General features: G+C 39.8%; 1 protein-coding gene across 2 annotated transcripts in view; it reads left to right on the top strand.

Moving 5' to 3' along the window:
- pola1.S (polymerase (DNA directed), alpha 1, catalytic subunit S homeolog) overlaps nt 1-25,123 on the top strand; it is a 181,705-nt gene that overhangs the window by 4,246 nt on the left and 152,336 nt on the right. The window contains 11 exon segments of one of the 2 annotated variants that reach the window (NM_001088586.1): nt 7,744-7,840; nt 13,050-13,124; nt 13,437-13,552; nt 13,730-13,792; nt 13,900-13,998; nt 15,312-15,471; nt 16,451-16,613; nt 17,375-17,547; nt 17,679-17,791; nt 19,367-19,483; nt 20,790-20,864. In NM_001088586.1, coding sequence (NP_001082055.1) covers nt 7,744-7,840; nt 13,050-13,124; nt 13,437-13,552; nt 13,730-13,792; nt 13,900-13,998; nt 15,312-15,471; nt 16,451-16,613; nt 17,375-17,547; nt 17,679-17,791; nt 19,367-19,483; nt 20,790-20,864 — 1,251 coding nt within the window. 2 annotated transcript variants of the gene reach the window in all.

Genomic DNA, 25,123 nt, shown 5'->3' with positions numbered 1-25,123 from the left:
ACCTTTCGGGCCTCGAATAAGGCTTTTATTATAAAAGTTTTGGTAAATTAGTCCAAATTGTCATCCAAGTCTAAATTCAAAAGACAGGTTCTCATACCTAAGCCCCCCCAACCGGGGATGGCTTTCGTTAACCAACCCGCCACCTCCTGCCAATAGTGTTGAAGTGCTGCACACTCCCAAATAGTGTGAATCAGGGTAGCCTCCTCTGTCCCACAACGAACACACAAAGGAGAAGGGACCAGCTTCATCTTAAACAACCTGCTTGTGGTATAGTAGGCCCTATGAATGAAGTACAATTGAACCATCCTGTGTCTTTGGGATAAGGAGACCATCAGTGGAGTCCTCAAAGTTTCAGCCCATTGCTCATCTGATATAGCCCCGGCCTCATCCTCCCATCTCACCCTGGCCGGTACCTCTGAGTCTTGGTATATTGGTTTGTGGAGTTTCTTATATAGAATAGATATCATGCCCTTTTGCTTAATAGTAAGTAGTGCATCTATTAGAGGTGAGTTGCCCATCGTAATGAGCTTCGTTGCACATTGTTTTTTTAGGGCCATCCTAAGTGTATGGTGGGTAAACCATTGCGATGAGGGCAGTTGCCTAGTATCTTGGAGGGTTCGTACTGGGATAATTCGGCCACCCTCCCACACATCCTCCAGAGAGGCAATGGACAGGGACTCCCATATTTTCGGGGGAGTATGGGGATACAGGTACGGAAATACCGCATTGCCCCATATAGGAGTCTGGGGGAGGAGGTCGGCAAAGCTTACAATCTTGTGTGCTTGCGAAAGCAGCCCAGAATGGTGTAGGACCAACTCAGAGGCAGAGACCCCAGGCTTTTTAACCAGTAGTGCACGCCATGGCGAGCCCTTGGTTCCTGCCACTGCCTCCCATAAGTGAAACAAAGGGGGGGACAACTCCTCATGAATCATTGGGGCTATGTGGGATAATTGTGCAGCTAGGTAATAGAGGAACAGGTCGGGAAGAGCCATCCCTCCATCTTCCCTGCCCCTCATCAAAGTAGACAACTTGAGCCTGGCCCTAGAAGAACCCCACACAAACCTTCCCAGCAATGAGTTGACTTCAGCAAACCATTTTTTAGGAACACGCACTGGAGAGTGCCACAGAATGTATAGCAGTTTAGGGAGAATAAACATTTTGATCAGGTGGATCCTCCCGGCCGGGCCGATTGGCAGGGCCCCCCAATTTTTACATTTGTTTTGCATCCAAGGAACCAGTGGGTCTAAGTTCAAAGTGATATAATGGGAAAGGGGCAAGGAGATCTGGACACCCAGGTAGGTGAAGCACTTAGTCAACTGAAGGGAGGGGCGCTGTGTGGGTTGATTCTGCCCCATATCATCTAATAGAAACAGGTTAGATTTAGAGGTGTTGGTTTGTAGGCCTGATATGGCCCCAAAGGAAGTAGTCAGGATTGTCAGTGCTTCAAGGGATGCACCACTGTCCCCCAAGTATACCAAGGTGTCATCGGCATAGAGCTGAATTTTCTCACAGTGGCCCGCCAGTTGCAGCCCCTTGATGTCTGGGTTAATTCTGACAGCTTGTGCAAAGGGTTCAATCGCTAGGGCAAATAACAAGGGAGACAGTGGGCACCCCTGCCTTGTGCCCCTTCCCAGGGCAAAGACTTTTGTACTAAGAGAGTTGATTCGCAACATTGCCTTGGGGTACCTGTAAAGCAGCTTGGCCATATTTATGAACCTGGTACCAAATCCCATCTTGGCCATGACATGCCACAGGTAAGGCCACTCCACCGTGTCGAAAGCTTTAGCTATATCGAGGGCCGCAATTGCCCTATTGCCTGTGTTTACATGTGGGGCTTGCAAATTTAGGAATAAACGACGTGTGTTTAAAGCAGTGGTCTTGTTGGGAATGAACCCTACCTGGTCAGGGTTGATTAGAGAAGTGATGACCCTCCCCAATCTCCTGGCTAGAACTTTGGCATAAATTTTGACATCCGCGGTTAACAGTGAAATAGGCCTAAAGGATTCACAGAGCTGGGGGTCTTTTCCCTGTTTAGGTAGGAGAATAATTGCTGCTTCATAAAGCGAGGGGGGGAAAAAGCCAGTAGTTAGCGCCTCTTCATATAGACGTAAAAGCAGGGGAGCTAGTGTGTCAGAGTGCCTCTTATACATCTCAATCGGAATGCCGTCTGACCCCGCTGCCTTACCCAGGGGAAAAGAAGCGATGGCTTCTTGAAGTTCCTGGATAGTGATCTCAGAGTCCAAAAAGTCTCTAAAGTCGTCCTGCAGCGTAGGAAGTCCCAAAGGATTGAGAAAATTATCGATATCTTGGGTTGAGCCCTGAGTTTTAGAGGCGTATAGGTCGCTATAAAAGTTCACTAGTAGCTCTTTAATTTTGTCAGGCTCTGTTTGGAGCACTCCTGCTGGGTCTTTTAGCGCAGGAATGGAGGGGGGAGAATTATGAGCTTTTGCAATTAGGGCTAACAGGCGGCCCGGTGCTTCCCCATGTTCAAAGATGTTCACTTTTGAGAAACTCTGTTTCCTTAGTGCATTTTGTCGCAGGCACTGCAGATATTTCTCTTGTATTTCGCGCAACAGCTGCAAATTTTCAGGGGATGGGTCAGAGGCCGCCTGCGAGTCCAACCGCAATGCTTGGTCTTCCAATTCTTGTTGTGCAGCCAATGCCTGCTTTTTATAAGCAACAATTTCTGCTGAGATTGTGTTACGTATATATATTTTTAGGGCATCCCAAAAGGGGAGGATCACGTTGGGGGTTAGGTTAGTCTGAACAAAATCTGTAATGGCTCCATCTAACGATGCCCTATTGTCCAGGATATTAAGCCAAATAGGGTTGATAGAGGGTCTTGGGCGTTCCAATTTGTAAGGGAGAATCAATTGGACCCTGAGGGGTGCATGATCAGAGATCCCCCTAGGCAAATATTGAACTCGACCCGTGTATGGTGTTAAAGAGTCGTTAATAAAGGCCAGGTCAATCCTAGAGAGAGCAGAGTGCGAAGACGTAAAGCATGAGAATTGAGGGGTGTTTGGGTTAGCTGATCTCCAGGGGTCATGTAGGGAGAGGGAGGACATTGTTCTAGCAAGAATGGTCAGCCGGGCCTGCTGCGGGGGGGGGTCTTACACTTCTGCTTACCCTGTCTATAGCTGGGGTTAGTACTTCATTAAAGTCTCCCGCAACCAGGACCATTGCATGCGGGAATTTAGTTAAGTGGACAGCCAGGATCTGTAACACCTCAACATCGAAGGGGGGAGGGATGTAAATATTGATTAGGAGCATTTCACAGGCATAGATGAAGCAGTGCAAGAAAATAAATCTACCTTTTCCCATCCGTTTTGATGGACCCAAATCTGAATGGAACCGACTTGTTAACCAGAATCGTCACCCCGGATGAGTGAGTAGTGTAGGGAGCATGGTACAGCCAGCCAACCCAGGGTCTCTTAAGAGCCCTACCCTTGGTCCCCGTGAGATGGGTTTCTTGCAGAAAGGCAATGGATGTATTGTGGGCCTTTAGGAAGTCCATTACGAGCCTGCGCTTAATGGGACAATTGAGTCCCCGCACATTCCAGCTTGTTACATAAATCGCCATTTTACTTTGGGGAAGGTGCTGTTGTCTGTGTATTCCCTCCCACTGCTGGCAGGGTTTACTCCACCAATCTGAGCAAAACATAACAAGACTGAGCATACAGTATCGACATATCTGCAGTTAACAGTAACATACATAGATTCCCTATGTTTCCCAACCAGCCCACCTCCCCTTCCACCCCGACCCCAACTGGGGGTAGAATTACACCCAAACATCATGTTTATGGAAATGGCACTAACACTTAGTCCAAACGCGGACCGTGATCAGAACTGACAAAAAAAAAATGAAAAAGTAAGGAAATCAAAGAATGTCAAACAATTGCGCCACATTGCTCTCCCGAGCTAGGATAGAATATCATACGTGGCATAACATAGCTGGGCACCACTACTGGAGCTGGGGAGTAAAAAGATGTGGTATGCGTAGGTAAACTGGCTTTCAGCGGAAAAACAAAATTTCACGTCAGACAATAGTACTTGTCATGGATAGAAGTTTCCCGGGCTTAGCGCCCAACTGCGCCCCAGGCGAAAAAAGAATAATATAACTTTGCGGCCTACAACATAGCTACCTCGAAGTAAATAACAGATATAAGTACTTGCCAACCATGGGACTGCCAGCCCGGTTAAAGAGGCGGTATGTTGATGGAATCCAGCCACTGGTCAGCTTCCTTCGGGGTGGAAAAAAATTGCGAGGAGCCGTTGACCGTAACCCTCAAGCGTGCGGGAAAAAGCATTGCATAAATCATCTTGGCCGCTCTCATCCTTCTCTTGACGTCCAGAACTTCGCCCTTTGCCGTTGGACCTCCGCTGAATAGTCTGCGTAGATGGAGATATTCGCCGACTGGAACCGAATGGACTCTCTGCCCCGGGCCAGTGAGAGGATGGTGTCACGGTCCTTGGCGTTCAGAAGCCTCGCTATAAGGGGTCTTGGTGGAGCTCCTGGGGGGGCCTGTCGCGTCGGGACTCTGTGGGCCCTCTCCACTGCGAAAGCGGTGGACAGTTGCTCGCGCCCAAACACTTCCGCCAGCCAGGTTTCAACAAAGGCCTCAGGCTTGGCCCCTTCTACCTTCTCAGCGAAGCCCACGAATCGGAGGTTGTTGCGGCGGAGGCGATTTTCGAGGTCATCTGCCTTAGCGGTGTTACTGTGGGCATGCCTCTGGACCTCTCGCAGCTGCTCCGGCAACGGGCCGCATGTGTCTTCCAGCGCGCCGATCCGCCTTTCGGCCTCCGTCGTCCTCTCTCGCAGTTTCTGTAAATCCTGTCGAATTATAGACAGATCCAGCTTGATCTCATCCGTCTTAGTATTGATCAGCGTGGCACTCGCCTCTGTTGATGCCCTGATCTCCCGCAGAATGTCAAGCAGGGTTGTTTCGTCCTCTGCCGGTGGGGTGGGTGAGGAGGGAGCGCTTGGTGGAGTGTCGGCGCCATCTTGCCTCTCCTCGCGGGCAAATTTCCCCAGCTTCCCTGCTGCCACAGAGGCCCGTTTCTGGGCTTTATTTTGCCCCATTAGTAGTCTCTGGGGTAAAGGGTGCCCGTGTTCGTCTTCCAGAGCCGTTGTAAGAATCAAATAGGGTGCCCAACTCAGAATAATAAGGGCTCAGGGAGAAGAGCTGCGCAATGTACGTCTGATCACATCTAGCCTCAGGCCACGCCCCGTAAGACATGTTTTAATAGTCCCTGCCAATCAGGGCTTGCAAATCGGAACATATGCACTTGACTGACAAGAACAATCTGGCGGCTTATACTGATACCCCTATGTGATCACACAGGGTCAGAGCTCACAGTTTGCTTATGTCAGCGCTGCTGCTTCCTCACAACACTATACAACTCATCCCCTTTACTGCTCTGTGCTGCCATTTTCCTTTTTATAATGGTGCTTTTAACTCATTCCTCCCTCCATGCTCGATTATTTGTGTGTCAATTGCCTGTCTGCCTGCCTGTTTACTTCCCCCCCCCCCCCCACCCGCACAACGGAATGGAACAGGCCATGCTAGGACTGCTTGCAAGATTAACCCACAGTGCTGAAGTAGATTATTGGTGCAGGGAAGGCATAAGTAATCAAGTAAAGGGAAGTGAGTTGAAACATAAAAAAGAGTAGCTATGCAAGAGAGGAGTTTTATTATCCGTTTCTTCATCTGAGAACTCGTATCTATCCATAGCTCAAACCAAATATGCTAGTGCTGATTGGTTAAGAAAAAGTCAGATTACTGAACAAAAAGATCTAATGTTTTGTTCTTACGAACACCAAAGTGTCATCTAGAATAACAGTATTACTTGCCTGCTGGACAAAGTAATATTCTTCTTCATCTGTGTTAAGATGGCCATAGACGCAAAGATCTGATCGTACGAATCAAAGATTTGTACGATTTTCGGAACTTGTGTGGAGAGTCCCGACATTTTTCGTCCGGCGGAGATCGGTCGTTTGGTCGATCTGACAGTTTAGAAAATTTCTGTCGGCTGCCAATAATATCTCTGCGTATATTGCCGATCGTATGATTTTCAGTGGGAAACTGTCACTAGCTTTGGTCGGATGTAGATATCGTACGATTACTGTCAGGGGCAGAACATTGCTGATCTGTTCTTTAACTAATCTGGTAAGACTTTGATCTGAATGGTTAGTGGCGGGTCGGGAGATGGGAAAGTCCGATCATACGTTGATTCGTACGATCGCATCTTTGCATCTATGGCCAGCTTAAGTTGTGTGCTTTTTCAAAAATGATGGATGTCATTCGGTGATTATAGTTATTTGTGCTATTAAAGAAAATATCTAATCACCGTACCAAAGGTGTCATTATCACTTTAAAAATTATCAGTGCCCTGATTAAATCAGTGAAACAAACCCTTTATTGTACAGATTCCTGAACCAACACTTCTTCCTGCTTCTGTGCCTTGGAAAATTATCTATTAGTGATCTAAAATAGTGTCAAGTAACCAGGGCTGTGGAGTCGCTACAAAAATTCTTCGACTCCTCGCTTTATGGCAACTCCAACTCCTCCGTTATTAATGCTGATGTATTTTCTGGGTTGAATGAAGAAGTTAAGTACACAACATACAAGGCATGTTACCACTGCCAAAGCTCAAAAATATAAACCACGCCTTTTGGTTATTCAAAATTAAAGTTAAATATAAGCGTATAGCTGTAGAGTAACTGTTAAATATGATCCAAAATTAACTAAAGTATTTAAGTATATTATGCCAAATCTTCCTTCATAGAAGTTATTCAATCTAATTTGATTATTTTCACTGCTTGTATTTAAAGTTATTAGGAGTCAGTTTTGGCAACTCCGACCCCAGATACCCAAAACGGTTTCTGACTCGAAATAACTGAATCCTTGTGTTTCATGTTTTTCGCTAAAAGATTTTTTTTTTTTTTTCTGTTACCATTTATTAATAGGTATAAAAACATGTCAACATGAAAGGGGTTGTTCACCTTTGAGTTGACTTTTATTATGATGTAGAGAGTGATATTCTGAGGCAATTTTTCAATTGGGTTTCTGAATAGAAAAATGAGTAATAAAAAGTAGCAATAAGAATACATTTGTAGCCTTACAGAACATTTGTTTTTAGATGGGGTCAGTGATCCCATTTGAAATCTGAAAAATCCGAAGAAGGCAAAAACTATAAAAAAAAAAAAAAATAATAATGAAGACCTATCGAAAAGTTGCTTATAATTAGCCATTTTATAACATCCTTAAAGTTAACTTAAAGGTGAACCACCTTTTTAAGGGGCTTATTTGTGATTTCTCAAGCTTTTGTAATGAAGAAAAACTTTGGCACCTAAAAGCTGCTGGTTTTTTTTTGGTACAAAAACCTGTTCAGTGGAAATTACGTTACTTGCAAAGATTTTTTTACCTCTACTAATGCACTCAATGTAGAATGTGTACATTCCCTTTCACAATCTACAAATACACCACTATATATTGTTACACATTTTGAAGTTACTCCACTTCGTTGTAATTTGTGTAAAGGTGTTCTCTTTCTAATTACCTATTTAGTTCTATAAGCACAATTATATAGAGATGAACAGCCAGTACTATTTAGCATTATTCCTTTGATATGTTGACGGTGGTCCTTTTGGCTTAAACCATATACTGATTGAACACTGAGAGTCTTTGCACATGACCAGTATATATTTATTTTATTTATTTTTTGGTTACACTTTATTAGGTGGAGCAAGTGTCCAGCATTTATGAAGAGGTTGATGAAGCAGAATACTCTAAGCTTGTCCGTGACCGTCAGGATGATGATTGGATAGTAGATGATGGTGAGTACCTGTTGAAACCATGTAGATTCCCTTTTAGATTTTATTTAATTAACAACGTCATTCTTTTTCTCATATAAAGTATGTGATTTATGTATGCTAAAAAGACCAAAGCATGGGCATGGAATATTGTTGGAGCCCTTCTCTGAAGATATGGGAGGAACTTATTCGCAAAGCAATGCCACTATAGAAACTAAAGTACATGAGGAGAGGCTGCCCACAGAAATTTGAAAGGTTTGGGGTCCATGGATAGAGCTGGAGGATGTTGATTGAGGTGTTCTCCGAATTGGCCAAGTTCTCTTACTTCTCCCCCTCTCACACTTAGAATTATCTATTATGCTTATGGGCAGATTTACCAGAGGTCAAATTTCAAATTTATGTGTATTTTTTTTACTCTAATAAATATACTCATAAATTGAATGGGAGGTTATTTAAGAAAAAATTAGAATGTGTAATATTAGATCGAATAGTCCCGACCCCAAAATTCAAACCAAATTCGAATCGTTTTCCCTTCTAAAAAAATTGAATGTCAGGAAGGCAATTAACTTATTCAAATGTTTCAACGGACCTCTGCCATTGAAAATTAACTCGTTTGGTTTTAAAAATTAAAATTCGAATGTGTGAATGTTGACACAAAAAAAAAGATAATTCGAATTTACTATTAGACTATTAATACATCTGTGAAAATAATTTGGTGGAGGGCACTCCCAATATTCACAATAGAAAAAATACTTTTTTAAGGTATATGAGGTGCAAATAACCCCAGGTAATCCCACAGTCAGTTACCCAAAACGGTATATAGAAATGGAGAGGGGTTGCACACTCAATGAGACATAGTAGACAAAGGTGGTATTAAAAAAAAAATTATTTTATAGTAAATGGCAATTTTTTTTTTTTTTTTACATCAGACAGGCTGGTATATCAAATACAACAGTATTAGCAGAAATATATACATACCACCAAGTAACAAGATCAAGGCAAAAAGATACAAAACATCCCAACGTTTTTGCACTTTGTCAAAAGGAAATTGTCTTTCACATGAATGACAGTGACTTAGGTCGGATGTAAATTTAGTTAATTATATTTGTTCTGAAGCTACATTGTACAATTTATATACGCTAAAGTACTACAGTGTCTGAGCTGTCATAATGTATCAGATATTTTCAATGAAAGCATTCTTAAAAAAAAAAAAAAAAAAAAATGATGCTTGTCATTTTTATGTAAAAAAAAAAATACAAACGAAGCATAAAATTCTGATGGAAAAAAAAATATTTGATGGAACTATACTTAAAGGGGTTGTTCACCTTTAAATTAACTTTTAGTATGGTGTAGAGAGTGATATTCTGAGATAATTTGCAATTGGTTTTCATTTTTTATTATTTGTGTTTTTTGAGTTATTTAACTTTTTAACCAGCAGCTCCTTAATTTTAACCTTTCCTTCTCCTTTATTGGTAGGATATACAAGAAATGGTTCTGTAGTATTTGTTAATTGTTAACTTAAAAGAAAAAAAAAATCAAGAGTTGTTTGAGTCCATTCTGGTGAGGAGAGGTATTTTTTCTGTGCCTCAATTAGGTGTACGTATTGTTTGCTTTCATTGACTCTTCATCTATCCTTACATATTGGGATACAGGCTTTGGAGAGTTCATTAAACAAGCGGATCACTGTCTACTTTGGACAGCCGGGTACAATTTTCCCGATGAACGGAGTTCAAGCACTCAAAGGGTCAACTTTTAGAATCCAGTAGATAAAGGATGAAGAGAAACTAGCGATTAAGTTGGGAATTTAGCTGTTCTGCCTGATCATCACACCAGCCAAACAACGAAAGGTGCTCTGGATATATTTTATGATATCCGCAGTTTAATACCTGCTAATATTATGGAATAAAGAAATCTAAATTGCAGTTTTGCATTACTTTACTCTAGATGTCCTTTTTAATATACTGAAAGTAATGCACCAGCGCAGAAGTTTTATAATGATTTTTACATTATGTATCTGGAAAAGGTTTATGTTGCAGGGATGAAAGCAATTTTCTCTTTCAATTATTATTCATAAAAAGCAGATTGTATTTGTTTTCGTGCATTTGGAATTGAGATATTTTAGCTTTTAAAACTCTAGTGTATTGTTTAGTAATTGTGGGGAAACAAGGAACATTGCGCAGACTTCAAGCAGGAGTCTTTAGCAAATATGTGGCTTTAAGCTTGGTTCTATTGTGAAAATAACATTAACCATTTGTTGTGCCCTGCTGTTGTGTATCTACCAGGCAAATGTGTTCAACTTTTTTTTCTTTGTTTGTACATTTTCAGTCTTTTTTTTTTTTCATCAGATTCTTTAGTTATCCGCCTTTTTACAACAGAAATTTGGTCTCTTCTTCAGCATACCTCCCAACTGTCCTGTTTTGAGCGGGACAGTCCCTCTTTTGACAGCTCAAACCACAGTCCCGGATAAGTACTGAAATGTTTGATCTACTGCACTGAACAGCCAGAAAAATATACAAAGTTTCTAACTTAATTGGCTCCGCGTGGCAAATCTTTTTTCCCCCTCTTTCTGTTTCCAAAATGTTGGGAGGTATGCTTCAATGATCTCTAAAGATAAGGATTTTTTTTACACTGTCTAGTGGAGATTGTCTTTACCTAAAATGAGGAGTAGAAATAGGATGCACTCCTGAAGACCAATTGTTTGGTTGCTGATCATTATCTTGTAATTGTGTAGTGCGGACTCCATCAATGCAAAAAAATAAAATGCTTAAAGTGGACCTGCCACCCAGACACACACTAATACAAGTCCTTTTCAAATTAAACATGAAATCCAATTTCTATTTTTTAATAAAGCATTCATAGCTGTTCTAAGTTCATTTAAAAATCTCAGCTGTCAATCAAATATGGTCTCTATGCCTTAGGCACCTCAGGATAACGGATCTTTCTATAATTTGGATCTTCATCTTCAAAAGAACTTTTAGTATGACGTAGAAAGTGATATATTCTGAGACAATTTGCAATTGGTTTTCTTTGTTTATTTGTGGTTTCTGAGTTATTTAGCTATTTATTCAGCAACTCTCCAGTTTGCAGGGTTGCCAGGATTCAGATTAGCCTAGCAACTACACACTGATTTGAATAAGAGGCTGGAATATGAATAGGAAAGGCCTGAAGAGAAAGATAAGTAATAAAAATTAGCAATAACATTAAAATGTATAGCTTTACGGAGCATTTGTTTTTAGATGGCGTCAGTGACCCCCGTTTGAAAGCTGAGAAGAATCCAAAAAAAGGCAAATAACTATAAAACTATAAAAAAATAAATAAAGACCATTTGAAAAGTTGATTAGAATTGACATTCTATTAAAAAACTAAAAGTTAATTTAAAGGTGAACCACCCCTTTAACTGTAACAGAAAGAAGTATGAGCTTAAAAGACAGAACTGTCTCTATTCATAGGCTGATGTAATGTATTTGCCTTGGATTTTGTGTGAGCAAAGTGCCTTATACAAACAAGACTGTGAATGGCATTTTTCATGGCACATACTACATGAAAACTATCTTTTAATGAAAACCGCTGCATTTATATGAGTGTTTTATATATGGGATATTTAATGTAATATATTTTTATAGATACCTGCAATATTCAGTGGTATATTTTCTGTTTAAAAGTCTGACAAAAGCATGGCAGCCCCACTCATTCACACTCAAGCCTGGCAAGTTTAGTGATCAAATGAGCGGTTATAAGTATTGGTCCAATGCATGGGGAGTGTTGGGGGCTAAGAATGTGATGTTTTACATAGTTAATTTGATTCGAAAAAAAAAAAAAAAAATACAAAGCTCCACCAAGTTAAACCCCTTCAAATGAAAATAAATGTTTTGATTTTTTTTTTTTAATGTTTGTAAATTTAATTTTTGTTTCATTTTCTAGCTTGCTTAATAATTTACACTGTATTTCTAAAATGGATTTATGGTAGTGCAAATGATTTGTTTGGAAATGACCCCTCTAGCTGATGCTGTCTCTAAACCTGTACAGTATAGGATCCCTTATCCCAGGGGTCCCAAGCACCGGGCCATGCACAGTCTTCAACTGGGCTTCCAAGCCTAGCGGCAAAATTGGACGCCGGCGCTCCAGGATTGGTCCCCCGACCCCCTCCACCGGTCCCGGGGCCAAAAAAGTTTGGGGGGGCCCCTGCCTTATCCCGAAACCAGTTATCCAGAAAGTTCTGAATTACTACATTCTATCCAAGTAATCCAAATTTTTAAAAATGTTTCCTTTTTCTCGGTAATAATAAAACAGTACCTTGTACTTGATCTAAACTAAGATATAATTATTATTGGAGGTAAAACCAGCCTATTGGGTTTATTTAATATTTAAATGATTTTCTAGTAGACTTAAAGGAGAAGGAAACCCCCTGGGTGCAAAAATCCCTCCCCCCTCCCTCCTCCACCCTGGCCTTCCTGTCCCCCCGGGCAAATGTCCTGTCCAGGTCCTGTCCACGGAGTTCACAGGCGCCATCTTCTCCCAAGCGGTCTTCTACCTGCTTTGACCGGCATCTACTGTCGCATGCGCAGTAGGAGCATTTACCGGTACGGATTTACTGCGCATGCGTCGAATGGCACGAAAACTTTGTGACTTTTGGCGCATGCGCAGTAGATCTGTACCGGTAAATGCTCCTTCTGCGCATGCGCCAAAAACGCCGGTCAAAGCAGGAAGAAGACAGCTTGGGAGAAGATGGCGCCTGTGAACTCCTTGGACAGGACCTGCGCAGAGAGGTGAGTAATAAGTTAGGGGCATTTGCCTGGGGGACAGGAAGGCCAGGGTGGAGGAGGGGGGAGGGGTTTTTGTGCCCAGGGGGGTTTCCTTCTCCTTTAAGTCTACTAGAAAATCATTTAAATATTAAATAAACCCAATAGGCTGGTTTTGCCTCCAATAATAATTATATCTTAGTTTAGATCAAGTACAAGGTACTGTTTTATTATTACCGAGAAAAAGGAAACATTTTTAAAAATTCACACTCAAGCCTGGCCCGGGGGGACAGGTAGGCTGGGGGTGGGGGCAACACAGGGGAGGGGGGAGGGTTTTTGCGCCCAGGGAATTTCGTTCTCCTTTAAGGTATGAAGATCCTTTATCCTGAAAACCTCAGGTCCCAAGCATTCTGGATAAACGGTCCCATACCTGTATTGCTATAAATGGGTTGATTATCTAATGTAAACTAAAATTTTTCTTCTCTATGCCATAGATGGGACTGGCTACGTAGAAGATGGAAGAGAGATTTTTGATGATGACTTAGAAGACAATGCCCTTGCTGATTCAGGTAAATGCTGTTTGTTTACTGTGAGCCTAAATTTTATCATTTTAAGTGGCTAGTAGCTGGCAATAGAGAGCACTGCACTGCCATTTAGTTTTGTGTCCCAGGCATCTCCTGGGTGCACACAAGGTACAGAAATAGGATAAAAGTTCTGCACTGAATGCTCCCCTACATCGATGTACGGGATGATTGGGGCTCAGAAAAAGAGGAGCACTGGCCCTGAGTAGGAGGAAAGCGATTTCATTTTATTTAATATACTACAAATGCAGGTCTATCATATACTCCTTATTCCTTATTATTGTGTTCTCTTATTCACAGGTAAAGGCGCTAAGGGAGCACCCAAAGACAAAACAAATGTAAAAAAGTCATCGGTGTCCAAGCCAAATAATATCAAGTCCATGTTTATGGCCAGTGCTGTGAAAAAGACAACAGATGTGAGTAAAATGACCATATGATCCCACTCTTGCTGATTCAAGTTGTGTTTTTAAAAAGGATTGTTTCCCTGTCCTTTATATGGTATGGTTGAATTGCATTCTGAATGTATGACTGACTTTTCATTCATTAGCTTATGGTCATATGTATAATACGCATTATTTTTGTGTGTTGTGCAGAAAGCTGTGGATTTGTCAAAAGATGATTTGCTTGGAGATTTATTGCAAGATTTGAAGTCGCAGGTAATTAATATAATTGTTACAATTTTATAGACAAATGTGTACTTTATCAGCACAAAATTTGTATTTTGTTTTATTTGTGTCTTTAACTTGGCAATTGTGCTCTTTAGGCTGTTCCTATAACACCACCACCAGTAATTACACTAAAGAAGAAGAAACTTGCAGGATCTCCTTTAAACCCTTTCTCAGTACCACCTACAGCCCCAAAGGTAAGATGTTAGTTTAAATATGCATTCACTCAAGATATACATGTTTAAAGGAAAGTTAAACTATAGAAGTAGCTAGAAATGTTGTACAATATGTTTTGTGCTTGTGTACCAGCCCAAGGCAACCACAGACCTTTAGCAGTAAAGATCTGTGTCTCCAAAGATGCCCCAGTAGCTCCCCGTCTTCTTTTCTGCTGATTCACTGCACATGCTCTGTGCTGCTGTCACTTACTGAGTTTAGGGGCCCACTCACAATATACAATACACATAGAATAGAAATGTCACAATATAAGGCTGATTAGTAATTAATACAGATAATTACTACATGGCAGCACAGAAACCAGTGCAATTAGCATCAGAATTTAATAATCAGCCTTATAGCATCAGCTTATATTACAGATAAACCTCATTTTCTGCTTGATAATTTGCAACAACCCCTAAGCTTAGCTTCTCAACAGCTGCTCAGAACCCACTGAGCATGTGAGTGTCACAGACACTTTCCAAGATGGTGACCCCCTGTGACAAGTTTGAAGTCCTGGGTCATTGCTGCTATTGACAAGCTAAAATTAAATTTTTCGAGATTTATCATACTCTGGCCCTTTTAAAAATTAGAATTCGGCTATTTGCCACCTACAACATGCAGAATTACTGTTTAAGTCAATAGGAGAGGTGCAGGGATCAATTTGGAGATATTTTCAGAGAAAAAACTCGAATCGAGTTTGATCAAATTCGATTTGAATTCGATTTTCAGGTCGTTTCAATTTGTCCAAGTTGGAAAAATGTGATTTTATTTAATTTTCAATTAGTCAAATTTCAAATTTATGGTAATTTAAAAAAAAACAAAAAAAAAAAAACCTCAAATAAATTCGACCCTTGATAATTGTGGCTCTAATTGTAGAAGAGAAGATGCTTCTCCATTTTCTCAATAAAAAAAAAATGGAATTTACATTTTTCTTTGTATAGCAATAGGAGTTGAGAACTGATGTAAACCAGTCATTCTGCACTTTTTTTTAACTAATGTGCCTGATTCTGCAGTAATGCCAAATGATCATATTTTTTTTGTACCTCGTGCTGAATTATGTAGCATCTATTGTTCTACTAAAGGTGTTTTGGGATTTACCAAATCCATCATATTTCAGTTCAACTGAATACTCTGCAGTTTACCTAATGCAAACCTGAACCCTAATTTGAATCTGAAGAATAAGCATAATCTGAAAAAAGTCTTCAGTTATCCCTAAAATAGTAGGAATTGAGTAGTATTCACGTTTAGCCTTTACAGAGCATTTGATTTTTTGATTTTTTTTTTTTTTTTTAAGGTTTTACCTACAAGTGTGAAAAGATTACCAGCTGTAACCAAGCCTGGGCATCCTGCTGCACAATCAAAGGCTTCTGTACCCCGGCAAATAAAGAAAGAGCCTAAGGCTGAGTTGATTTCTTCTGCTGTTGGTCCTTTGAAAGTGGAAGCTCAAGTAAAAGGTAATTCTAGAAATAATTATGCATTAATAATAAAACAAGACTACAAAGGTAAAATAAAGTTTACTATTCCATGAAAGCCTTTTCAGATTCCTTTTTGGGAGACTGTTGAGGTGTTCTTCTTTAAGATGAAGAATTGGCAGTTATTCATAAAACACCTGACTCAAACATATACCATCTGTTTTGTTTAGTTACCCTTTAGGCCAGGGATCTCCAACCTTTTGTACCTGTGAGTAACATTCAGAAGTAAAAGGAGTTGGGGAGCAACACTAGCATGAACAATTTTCTTGGGGTGCCAAATAAAGGCTGTGATTGGCCATTTGGTAGCCCCTGTGTGGATTGATTTACATTGAGACTCTGTTTGGCAGTACACCTGGTTTTTATGCAACCAAAACTTGCCTCCAAGCCTGGAATTCAAAAATAAACACATACTTAGAGGCCACTGAGCGCAATATCTAAGGGGTTGGAGAGCAACATAACTCGGTGACAAAGCAGACAAATATTGTAGTGTGACCTTAGTTTAAGTAGGGATGCACCGAATCCACTATTTTGGATTCGGCCCAACCCCCGAATCCTTTGCGAATGATTTGGCCGAATACCGAACCGAATCTGAACCCTAATTTGCATATGCAAATTATGAGTGGGAAGGGGAAAATATTTTTACTTGTTTTGTGACAAAAAGTCATGTGATTACCCTCCCCACCCCTAATTTACATATGCAAATTAGGATTTTTATTAGGTTCGGCCGAGCAGAAGGATTTGGCCCGAATCCTGCTGAAAAAGGCAGAATCCCGAACTGAATCCTGGATTCGGTGCATCCCTAGTTTTAAGGCCATCAATGGAAATTGTGTGGCTGATGCTAAGGAACCACACCTACTGCTATGGTGTGTTACTAAATTAATGGCATGTTGCCTTGTATAAAGTTGGTTTTGGTGAAATAAAAAGTAAAATTGTTTGAGTTTGTGATTTAATCTCTTATTAGAAGAGGATTCGGGAATGGTTGAGTTTGATGATGGAGATTTTGATGAACCCATGGAAGAAGATGTGGAAATAACTCCAGTTGATTCTAGCACAATCAAGACACAAGCACAAAGCATTAAGTGTGTGAAAGAGGAAAATATTAAAGAGGAAAAAAGTTCATTCATGTATGTATGAAACCTGTTCATCACTAACCTTTTAACATCTGTGAGGCTGTATCTTATTATTTTTTCATTGTTAGGTAAAATGTGCTTCATCGAGACTTTTTAATTAGTTAAAAAGTAACATCTAGATTAACTTATAGAAAACATTGGTAAATGGGAATTCATTCAGTAGAACACCCACTTAACGGTTTTCAGGGGACCAGGAAAACATTATGTAAAATCCGGAAAAATGTTAAATCAGGGAACTTTTTCTTTAAGTACTGAAAGGATTTAAGCACAGTAGTTTTTAACACTTTGAGATACAATATTTACTGTGTTAATAACAAGGGTTAACATTGGCGTGTTAATGTTACACTATGGGGGGCATGTGCAAGGTCTCTCTGTCAGTCACATACACAACCTAAAGCAATTAGTGATTGGTGCAGGACTGTATAAGGGGCAGACTCATTGGAATTGAGCATTTACAGGCAGAATCATGGCAAAATATACATCTGGTTCGTATTTTAAACCTCTTTGTTAGAAAAAAAAAATCTGGGAAAACATTACTTAAAATCGGGGAAATGCACCCATTGCATTATATACTGGTGGGACCACAAATAAAAAATGTAAAATGCGGGAAAACATAAAATCAGGGTACTTTAAAATCGAGGTTTCATTGTATATACTGTATGTCATTTACTTTGAAGCTTTATTTGGCAGCGGTGGCATATATGCACACATACAGGTTCAAGGTTTCAAGTTTATGCACTTTGTTTTAATTTCAGAACTTCTGCTACTTTAAATGAGTCTTGTTGGGATCAAATTGATGAGGCTGAACCAATGACCACTGAAATTCAGGTAGATTCAAGCCACCTACCCTTGGTTACTGGTGCAGACGGGAGTCAAGTTTTTAGGTTTTATTGGCTAGATGCCTATGAAGACCAGTACAGTCAGCCAGGTAAGAGACAGAGTAAAAACAAATGTATTCAATAGTGCAATGACGGATTATCATATTTATCACTGATAGAACATAATTCTTGCGTTTTGTGGAGGAGTTTCTATAATTTGACTTATTTCTCTCATCTGTAGGAGTAGTCTATTTGTTTGGAAAAGTTTGGATCGAGTCAGCTGATGCATATGTCAGCTGCTGTGTTAGTGTGAAGAACATTGAGAGGACCGTATATCTTCTACCTCGTGAAAATGTAAGATTTTTGTTGATGGAAAACGTTATGAATAATGGGCTTTTAGTTAAGCATTAGGTGTTGCAGCAATAATGTCCCCGATAGCCGTGTACATAAGATAAAAGCTTCTGCTTCCCAGAAGGATACTATAGTCGCACAGTCTTTTGCTCAGTTATAATATACAAGACCATAGTTCACAAACGTAACATATAATGGGGAAGAAACTGTGCTCAAATATGAATTAAGTGAAAAAAGAAAACCTGCTGTTATATTCAGTTTAAAGAGATTCTGTCATGATTTTTATGATGTCGTTTTTATTTCTAAATCACACTGTTTACACTGCAAATAATTTACTCTACCATATAAAATTTCATTCCCCAACCAGAAAGTGAATTTTTTTAGTTGTAATATTGGTGTGTAGGCGCCATCTCAGGTCATTTTACCTGGCCATGTGCTTTCAGAAAGAGCCTGCACTTTAGATGGAACTGCTTTCTGGCAGGTTGTTGTTTCTCCCACTCAATGTAATTGAATGTGTCTCAGTGGGACCTGGATTTTATTAATGAGTACTGTTCTTAGATCTACCAGGCAGCTGTTATCTTGTGTTAGGGAGCTGCTGTCTGGTTACCTTCCCATTGTTCTGTTGTTAGGCTGCTGGGAGGGGTTCATATTAATTTATCAGAGCACATGACTGGGGCAGCTGGGAAACTGGCAATATGTCTAGCCCCATGTCAGATTTTAAAATTAAATATAAAAAATCTCTTAGCTCTTTTGAGAAAGGGATTTCAGTGCAGAATTCTGCTGGAGCAGCACTAATAACTGATGCCTTTTCTAAAAACATTTTTTCCCATGACAGTATCCCTTTAAATCATGTGTGTTCTACAAATGTTTGCAGAAGCAGTAACTTAAGGTGGCCATATATGTAGAGATCGCCAAACAAGCGGATCTCTCCCCGATATGCCCACATTGAGGTGGCCGATATTGTGCTGATCCGATGGTGGGCCCTAGGGCCCAATGAATGGATCATAATGCATCCGATACGGGCGGTCGGTTCGCGGGACCACATAAACGCACAGGATATTTTAACCTGCCTGATCAAGATCTGTCAGATCTCGATCTGGGACGCCCATCGGATGGCCCCACACACGGGCCAATAAGCTGCTGACTAGGTCTGCCGGCAGCTTTTATTGGTCCGTGTATGGGAGCCTTTAGAAGGCGAGCAACCCCCTGTAGTGAAGCATATTTGGATATACAATGAAACCTAAATTTTACATCCCCAGATTTTAGGTTTTCCCTTATTTTATATTGTTGTTTTGTGGTCCCACCTCTATTTTATGCATAATGCATTTCCCTGATTTTACATTTTCCTGGATTTTACATTTACATTTTTTTCTGATCCTCTGAAAAACGTAAAATGAGGGGTTCTACTGTATATTAAAACTTTGAGTCTGATTGCTAAAATAAATGATCTAGTATGTATTATCTGAAATATGTAAAAAAAAAAAAAAGTGTGAGGGTGGTGGTTTTATTGTATTGCACGAAAAATAGCAGCACTTGGCATTTTGTAGCAGTTAACGCCTACATGTATTTCTGTTACAGAGAGTGCAGCTTTCAACAGGAAAAGACACTGGAGCACCAGTTTCTATGATGCATGTATATCAGGAGTTTAATGAGGCTGTTGCAGAAAAGTACAAAATCATGAAGTTTAAATCCAAGGTGGGTTTTTAATAATTTTTTTTTTTAATTCCACAAATTTGTGTCTGTTGTAGTGTGGTGTTTCCGATTAAAACCATGTCTGGGTTGGGACTCAAAATAGACCCTGGCATTTCAAGTACACAGAGGCCCAACCAGTCTCCCACCAGCCCACTCCACAGTGACTGACTGTCTATTGTGGCGGCCCCCAACCTTTTTTGGCCTGGGACCGGTGTAGAGCCAAATTTTTTTTTGCAAGGACCGGGGGTGGGGGGTGGCGTCCTATTCGGCAAGCCACGTTAATTGGTCGCTAGGCTCAACGGCCCACTTCAAGAATGTCTGTGCCCCGGCGGTTGAGGACCCATGGTCTTTTGCATTGACCCATTGTCTTACAGCCGCCAGATCTCAAAGATTGCCAGTCTGGGCCAGAAAACTGCTATTTAACCACTATATAGTACCCTCCTTCTCTGCAATTCCTTTCATATCGACTTGTCTAGATACTAGATAAAAAACATTCCTCTAATGACCTCAAAATTTCTTCTTCTCATATAATTTCCCATATGCACCAAGACTCATGGCACATGTTGTGTTCCTTCCTCCTGTGTTTTTTTAGCTTATGGAAAGTGCCCAAATCCACCTGAAGAGCCTGTCGTTCACGTCAATGGAAATTCTTAAGGTTCTGGCTCAAATTCCAGTTAAACGGCTGACAGGCACTGTTTTCGATATTCCCAAAACCTCCCCTTGCAGTTTTCTAGGCTTGTGCATATGCAGTATAATAGAATTAGGTGCAGACCATGGGGAAATATAGATACAATGGTGGTGTAGCACTATGTAAGAAAGAAGCAGTGCCATTTTTTGCACCTGTCTATAGATCTATAGCAGTGATCCCCAACCAGTAGCTCGTGAGCAACATGTTGCTCTCCAACCCCTTGGATGTTGCTCCCAGCGGCCTCAAAGTAGGAGCTTATTTTCTAATTCCAGGCTTGGAGACATGTTTTGCTTGTATAAAAACCAGGTGTACTGCCTTACAAAGCCTCAGTGTAGGTTGCCAATCCTTATAGAGGCTACCAAATGGCCAATCACAGCACTTATTTGGCACCCCAAGAACACTTTTCATGCTTGTGTTGCTCTCCAACTCCTTTTACTTCTGAATGTTGCTCACAGGTTCAAAAGGTTGGGGATCCCTGATCTATAGCAACCCCAGTGTACTACCTTTTACTTGTCCTTTAAATGGTCCCTTAACAAGTAGTAAAATAAGATTAATTTAATGACCTTTATTTTCATAATTCTCCCCAAAAACCTGTCCTAACATGAATTTGGTTGTTTGCAGAAAGTTGATAAGGATTACGCTTTTGAAATACCTGATGTTCCAGCAAGCTCTGAATATCTGGAGGTTCGATATTCTGTAAGTATATATCTGCTACTAGTGTACTTTTTAAAGACATATCTCTCTTATTATGGATTCATAGATGCTACCTAGCTTTTGACTGCAGTTATGTTTTGCTGTGGTAAGATTGCTATAATTCTTGACTCTTTTTTTTTTTTTTGTTTGTACATCTCCATATGTAATAAGAAGTACTAGGTTTTCCCAGGTGCAGTAGCCCTTAGCAAGCAGTAAGATGTTTGCCTTTAAACAGGTGACCAGTAAATTCTATCAGCTATAGGTTACTGCACCCAGGCAAACCTAGTGCCTTTTATTCCACAACCTGATGTGTCCAAAACAGTTTTGCTGCAATATTTTTAAGTCATTGATTACGTGAAATTAAAAAAATGTCCATATGTTGGGCCTCTAAAAAGGGCTGTTCACCAAAAACAAACACTTTTTTTCAGTTGCTTTCAATCTTTTATTATTATTATTATTTTTTAATTCAGGCAATTTTTATTAAAAATTACAGCAGAAACAATAGTTTTCTATGATGATTACAACAGTGACATCCACATCCATTTTCCAGGATGCTATCAAATAACAAAAGATTTTAACATTTAGGGTGTTATTTATCAGTCCGAATTTATCTCAATATTTTCTGCTACAAACTCTGATCAAATCCGCTCTGGTTTTTTACGTTTATTTATTACATTTTCCTGAAAATGTGCTTTGCAGGAAAAATTCAGATTTTTGCGGTTTTTTTTGTGGATTTTTTCATCCAATTTTCAAGATTATATTCCGAATTCTCACCCGAAAATGTCGGGGTATTGCCAAAAACCCAGCGCACATAAAAAAATTATTGGGACTTCTCCCATTGACTTATATGCAACCTTGACAGGTGTGAGATGCCGGATTTTTAGATTCTGACTTTTCCATCTTCAGGGTTTAATAATTCCTAAAATTTGTGATTTTTTAAAAGTCTGATTTTATTAAAAAAAAAAATCGTGATTTTTGCATTTGGAGTTTAGTAAATAACCCCCTTAGATTGAGGTGAGGGTTAGTAAACCACACATTGAAAACCTTAATGTCCTTATGTAGCCCAATCTAGCCATTTTCCCCATATTTTTTGGTATTTTTTAGTGCCACTTCTGGATTTGTAAATGAGGGTTTCTATAGCACAAAGGTGTTTAATCTCCGAAACCCATTGTGGGGTAGTGGGAAGCAAGGAGTCTTTCCACCTGTCTAATGATTTTTTATTTTTTTAGCAATAAATAAACATTCTGTAATAAAGATGCTTTGTGAAAATGTAAATGTATCGCTGAGCCCAATTCCAAATAAACACGCTTTTTGTGTTCTGGGAAGTTGCACCTCCATGATTTCATCTAGAGTATTAAGCACTTGTGATCAAAATGTGGGTGGAGATGTGCATTCACATACCATGTGTACTAAGTTTTCCCAAAATGTAAGTTTAAAGGGAAAGTAAAGTCTGAAATAGAATAAGGTTAGAAATGCTGTATTTTGTATACTAAACATAAATATGAACTTACTGCACCAAAAGTCTAATAAAACAAATAATTTATGCTGTCAAAGTTGGCCACAGGAGGTCACCATCTTGTAACTTTGTTAAACATCTTTGCAAGACCAAGACTGTGCACATGCTCAGTGTGGTCTGGGCTGCTTAGGGATCGTCATGAATTATCAAAACCACACAAGTCAAATAATATCTGCCAGAAGCCGATACAGCCAGACTGATTAATAATCAGAGAGTCCTGTGTTGTCATGTAATCTAATGTGGATTTTATAGTTTTTGTATTGTTTAATACTAACTTTCTCCAACTCTGCAGAACCAGTGGCTGCAGCAAAATAATCCTCCAAATAGAATCCCTGTTTATCTGTTTAAATCTGGCTCCAGGATCTTTTTCCCTGCAGCTGGAGTTGAAAACAGTAAAGGGGATGTAAAGCCAAAATAAAATCTAATACAAATCTCTACACAGTCGCCGACTGCTCTACAGGAAAACAAAGCTGCTTGAGTTCTGCATGGCTGTCAAAGTAAGGCGGGGGCTCGCCCTGCTGTTCATAAGTATGATTGTTTTCCTGTCCTATTGCTATCCACAGCAGTAAATAACGGGAGAATTTCACTGCAGTCGGGTTTCTTATAAAAATGTTACACGTTTTTTAATTAAAGTATATTGGAGATAGGTTTCTTTTTCATTTAAAGAAAGTAAAAATAGGATTTTATTTTTTCGCCTGTACATGCCCTTTAATGTTCGTTTCTCTGGTGTCTCAATCTGGCAGCTCAGTGATCCGGGAGCATCTGAACTGTTACAATTTGCTACATTTAGTTGATAAAATAGTTGATACATTTCTTAGCAGTATCTGTGGAATTTTAGCAACTATAGTATCAATGGAAATTCTCAGGTTCTGGCTCAAATCTAGTTTTCCATTTAAACAGGCACTGTTTTTGATATTCCCAAAACCTCCCCTTGCAGTTTTCTAAACTTGGGCAAATGCAGTATAATAGAATTAGGTGCAGACCATGGGGAAATATAGATACAATGGTGGTGTAGCACTCTGTAAGAAAGATGCAGTGCCATTTTTTGCACCTGTGGGTCTGCGTGAAAAAAGAGCAACCCCAGACCTTTTACTTGTCCTTTAAATGGTCCCGCAACAACTAGTAAAATAAACTTAATTTACTGACCTTTTTTTTGTAATTCTCCCCAAAAACCTGTGGTTGTTTACAGAAAGTTAAGGATTATGCTTATACAGAAGCCGATACAGCAAGACTGATTAATAATCAGAATATACAGACTGCACTGGGTCCTGTGTTGTCATGTAATCTAATGTGGATTTTATAGTTTTTGTATTGTTTAATACAGTCTGTATATTCTGATTATTAATTAGTCTTGCTGTATTGGCTTCTGGCAAATATTATTTGACTTGTGCTGTTTTGACAATTTATGGTGATCCCTAAGCAGCCCAGACCACACTGAGCATGTGCACAGTCTTGGTCTTGCAAAGATGTTTAACATAGTTTCAAGATGGTGACCCCCTGTGGCCAACTTTGAAAGCATAAATCGTTAGTTTTATAAGGCTTGTGGTGCAGTAAGGCAGAAATTATTTTGACTTGTGCTGTTTTGATAATTTGACTATCCCTAAACGTAGCCTCCCAAATGAAGCCGAGACCACACTGAGCATGTGCATGGTCTTGGTTTAACATAGTTACAAGATGGTGACCCCCTGTGGCCAACTTTGAAAGCATAAATCATTTGTTTTATTAGGCATATGGTGCAGTAAGTTTGATTGTTTAGTATATAAAATACAGCATTTCTAGCATTATTCTATTTTAGACTTTACTTCCCCCTTTAAGGTCTTTGCTTAAACCTTTACTGATATTCTTTGTTATTCAGAGTTGAAATATGTCCGTTGTTTTAAAGTAGAATGATGCTTTGCATGAAATGAATTAGGGATGCACCGGATCCATTATTATGGATTCGGCCGAACTCACGAATCCTTTGCGAAAGATTCGGCTGAATACTGAACCGAATCCTAATTTGCGAAGGGGGAAAACATGTTTTTTTACTTCCTTGTTTTGTGACAAAAAGTCACGCAATTTCCCTCCCCACCCCTAATTTGCAAATGCAAATTAGGATTCGGATTCGGCCGGGCAGAAGGATTGGGCGATTCCAAATCATGCTGAAAAAGGCAGAATCCTGCCCAAATTCCGGACTGAATCCTGGATTCGATGCATACCTAAAATGAATATACTAGGGATGCACCGAATACACTATTTTGGATTCGCCCGAACCCCCGAATCCTTTGTGAAAGATTACCGAATACCGAAGCAAATCCGAACCCTAATTTGCATATGCAAATTAGTAGTGGGAAGGGGAATTTTTTTACTTCCTTGTTTTGGGACAAAAAGTCACGCGTTGAATCCGAATCCTGCTCAGAAAGGCCAAATTCTGGCCGAACCGAATCCTGGATTCGGTGCATCCCTAGAATATACTCCAGTGATATGTTGTGAACACTTTTTTTTTTTTTTTTTTTTTTTTTGAATATTGTATTATAATAGCACAAGTCAGTTTTTTTCTTTATTTCAACAATCGTAAAGCATTTACAAATACCACCTATTAATTCTATTGACGTTAAACCACAAATGTAAACCAACCCCTGAGAAACCGCTTAAGAGGAGAGCCTAGTGTGATGTGTGGGTTTTGATATGAAAATAATACAAAAATAATTGGTAGAATTCTTGGACATAAGGTTCCCTGCCACTTGTTTTGTAAACTGTAATTATC

The sequence above is a fragment of the Xenopus laevis genome, chromosome 2S (genome assembly GCF_017654675.1).
Source record: "Xenopus laevis strain J_2021 chromosome 2S, Xenopus_laevis_v10.1, whole genome shotgun sequence".
Lineage (NCBI taxonomy): Eukaryota > Metazoa > Chordata > Amphibia > Anura > Pipidae > Xenopus > Xenopus laevis.
This window is presented reverse-complemented; position numbering and strand designations above follow the sequence as displayed.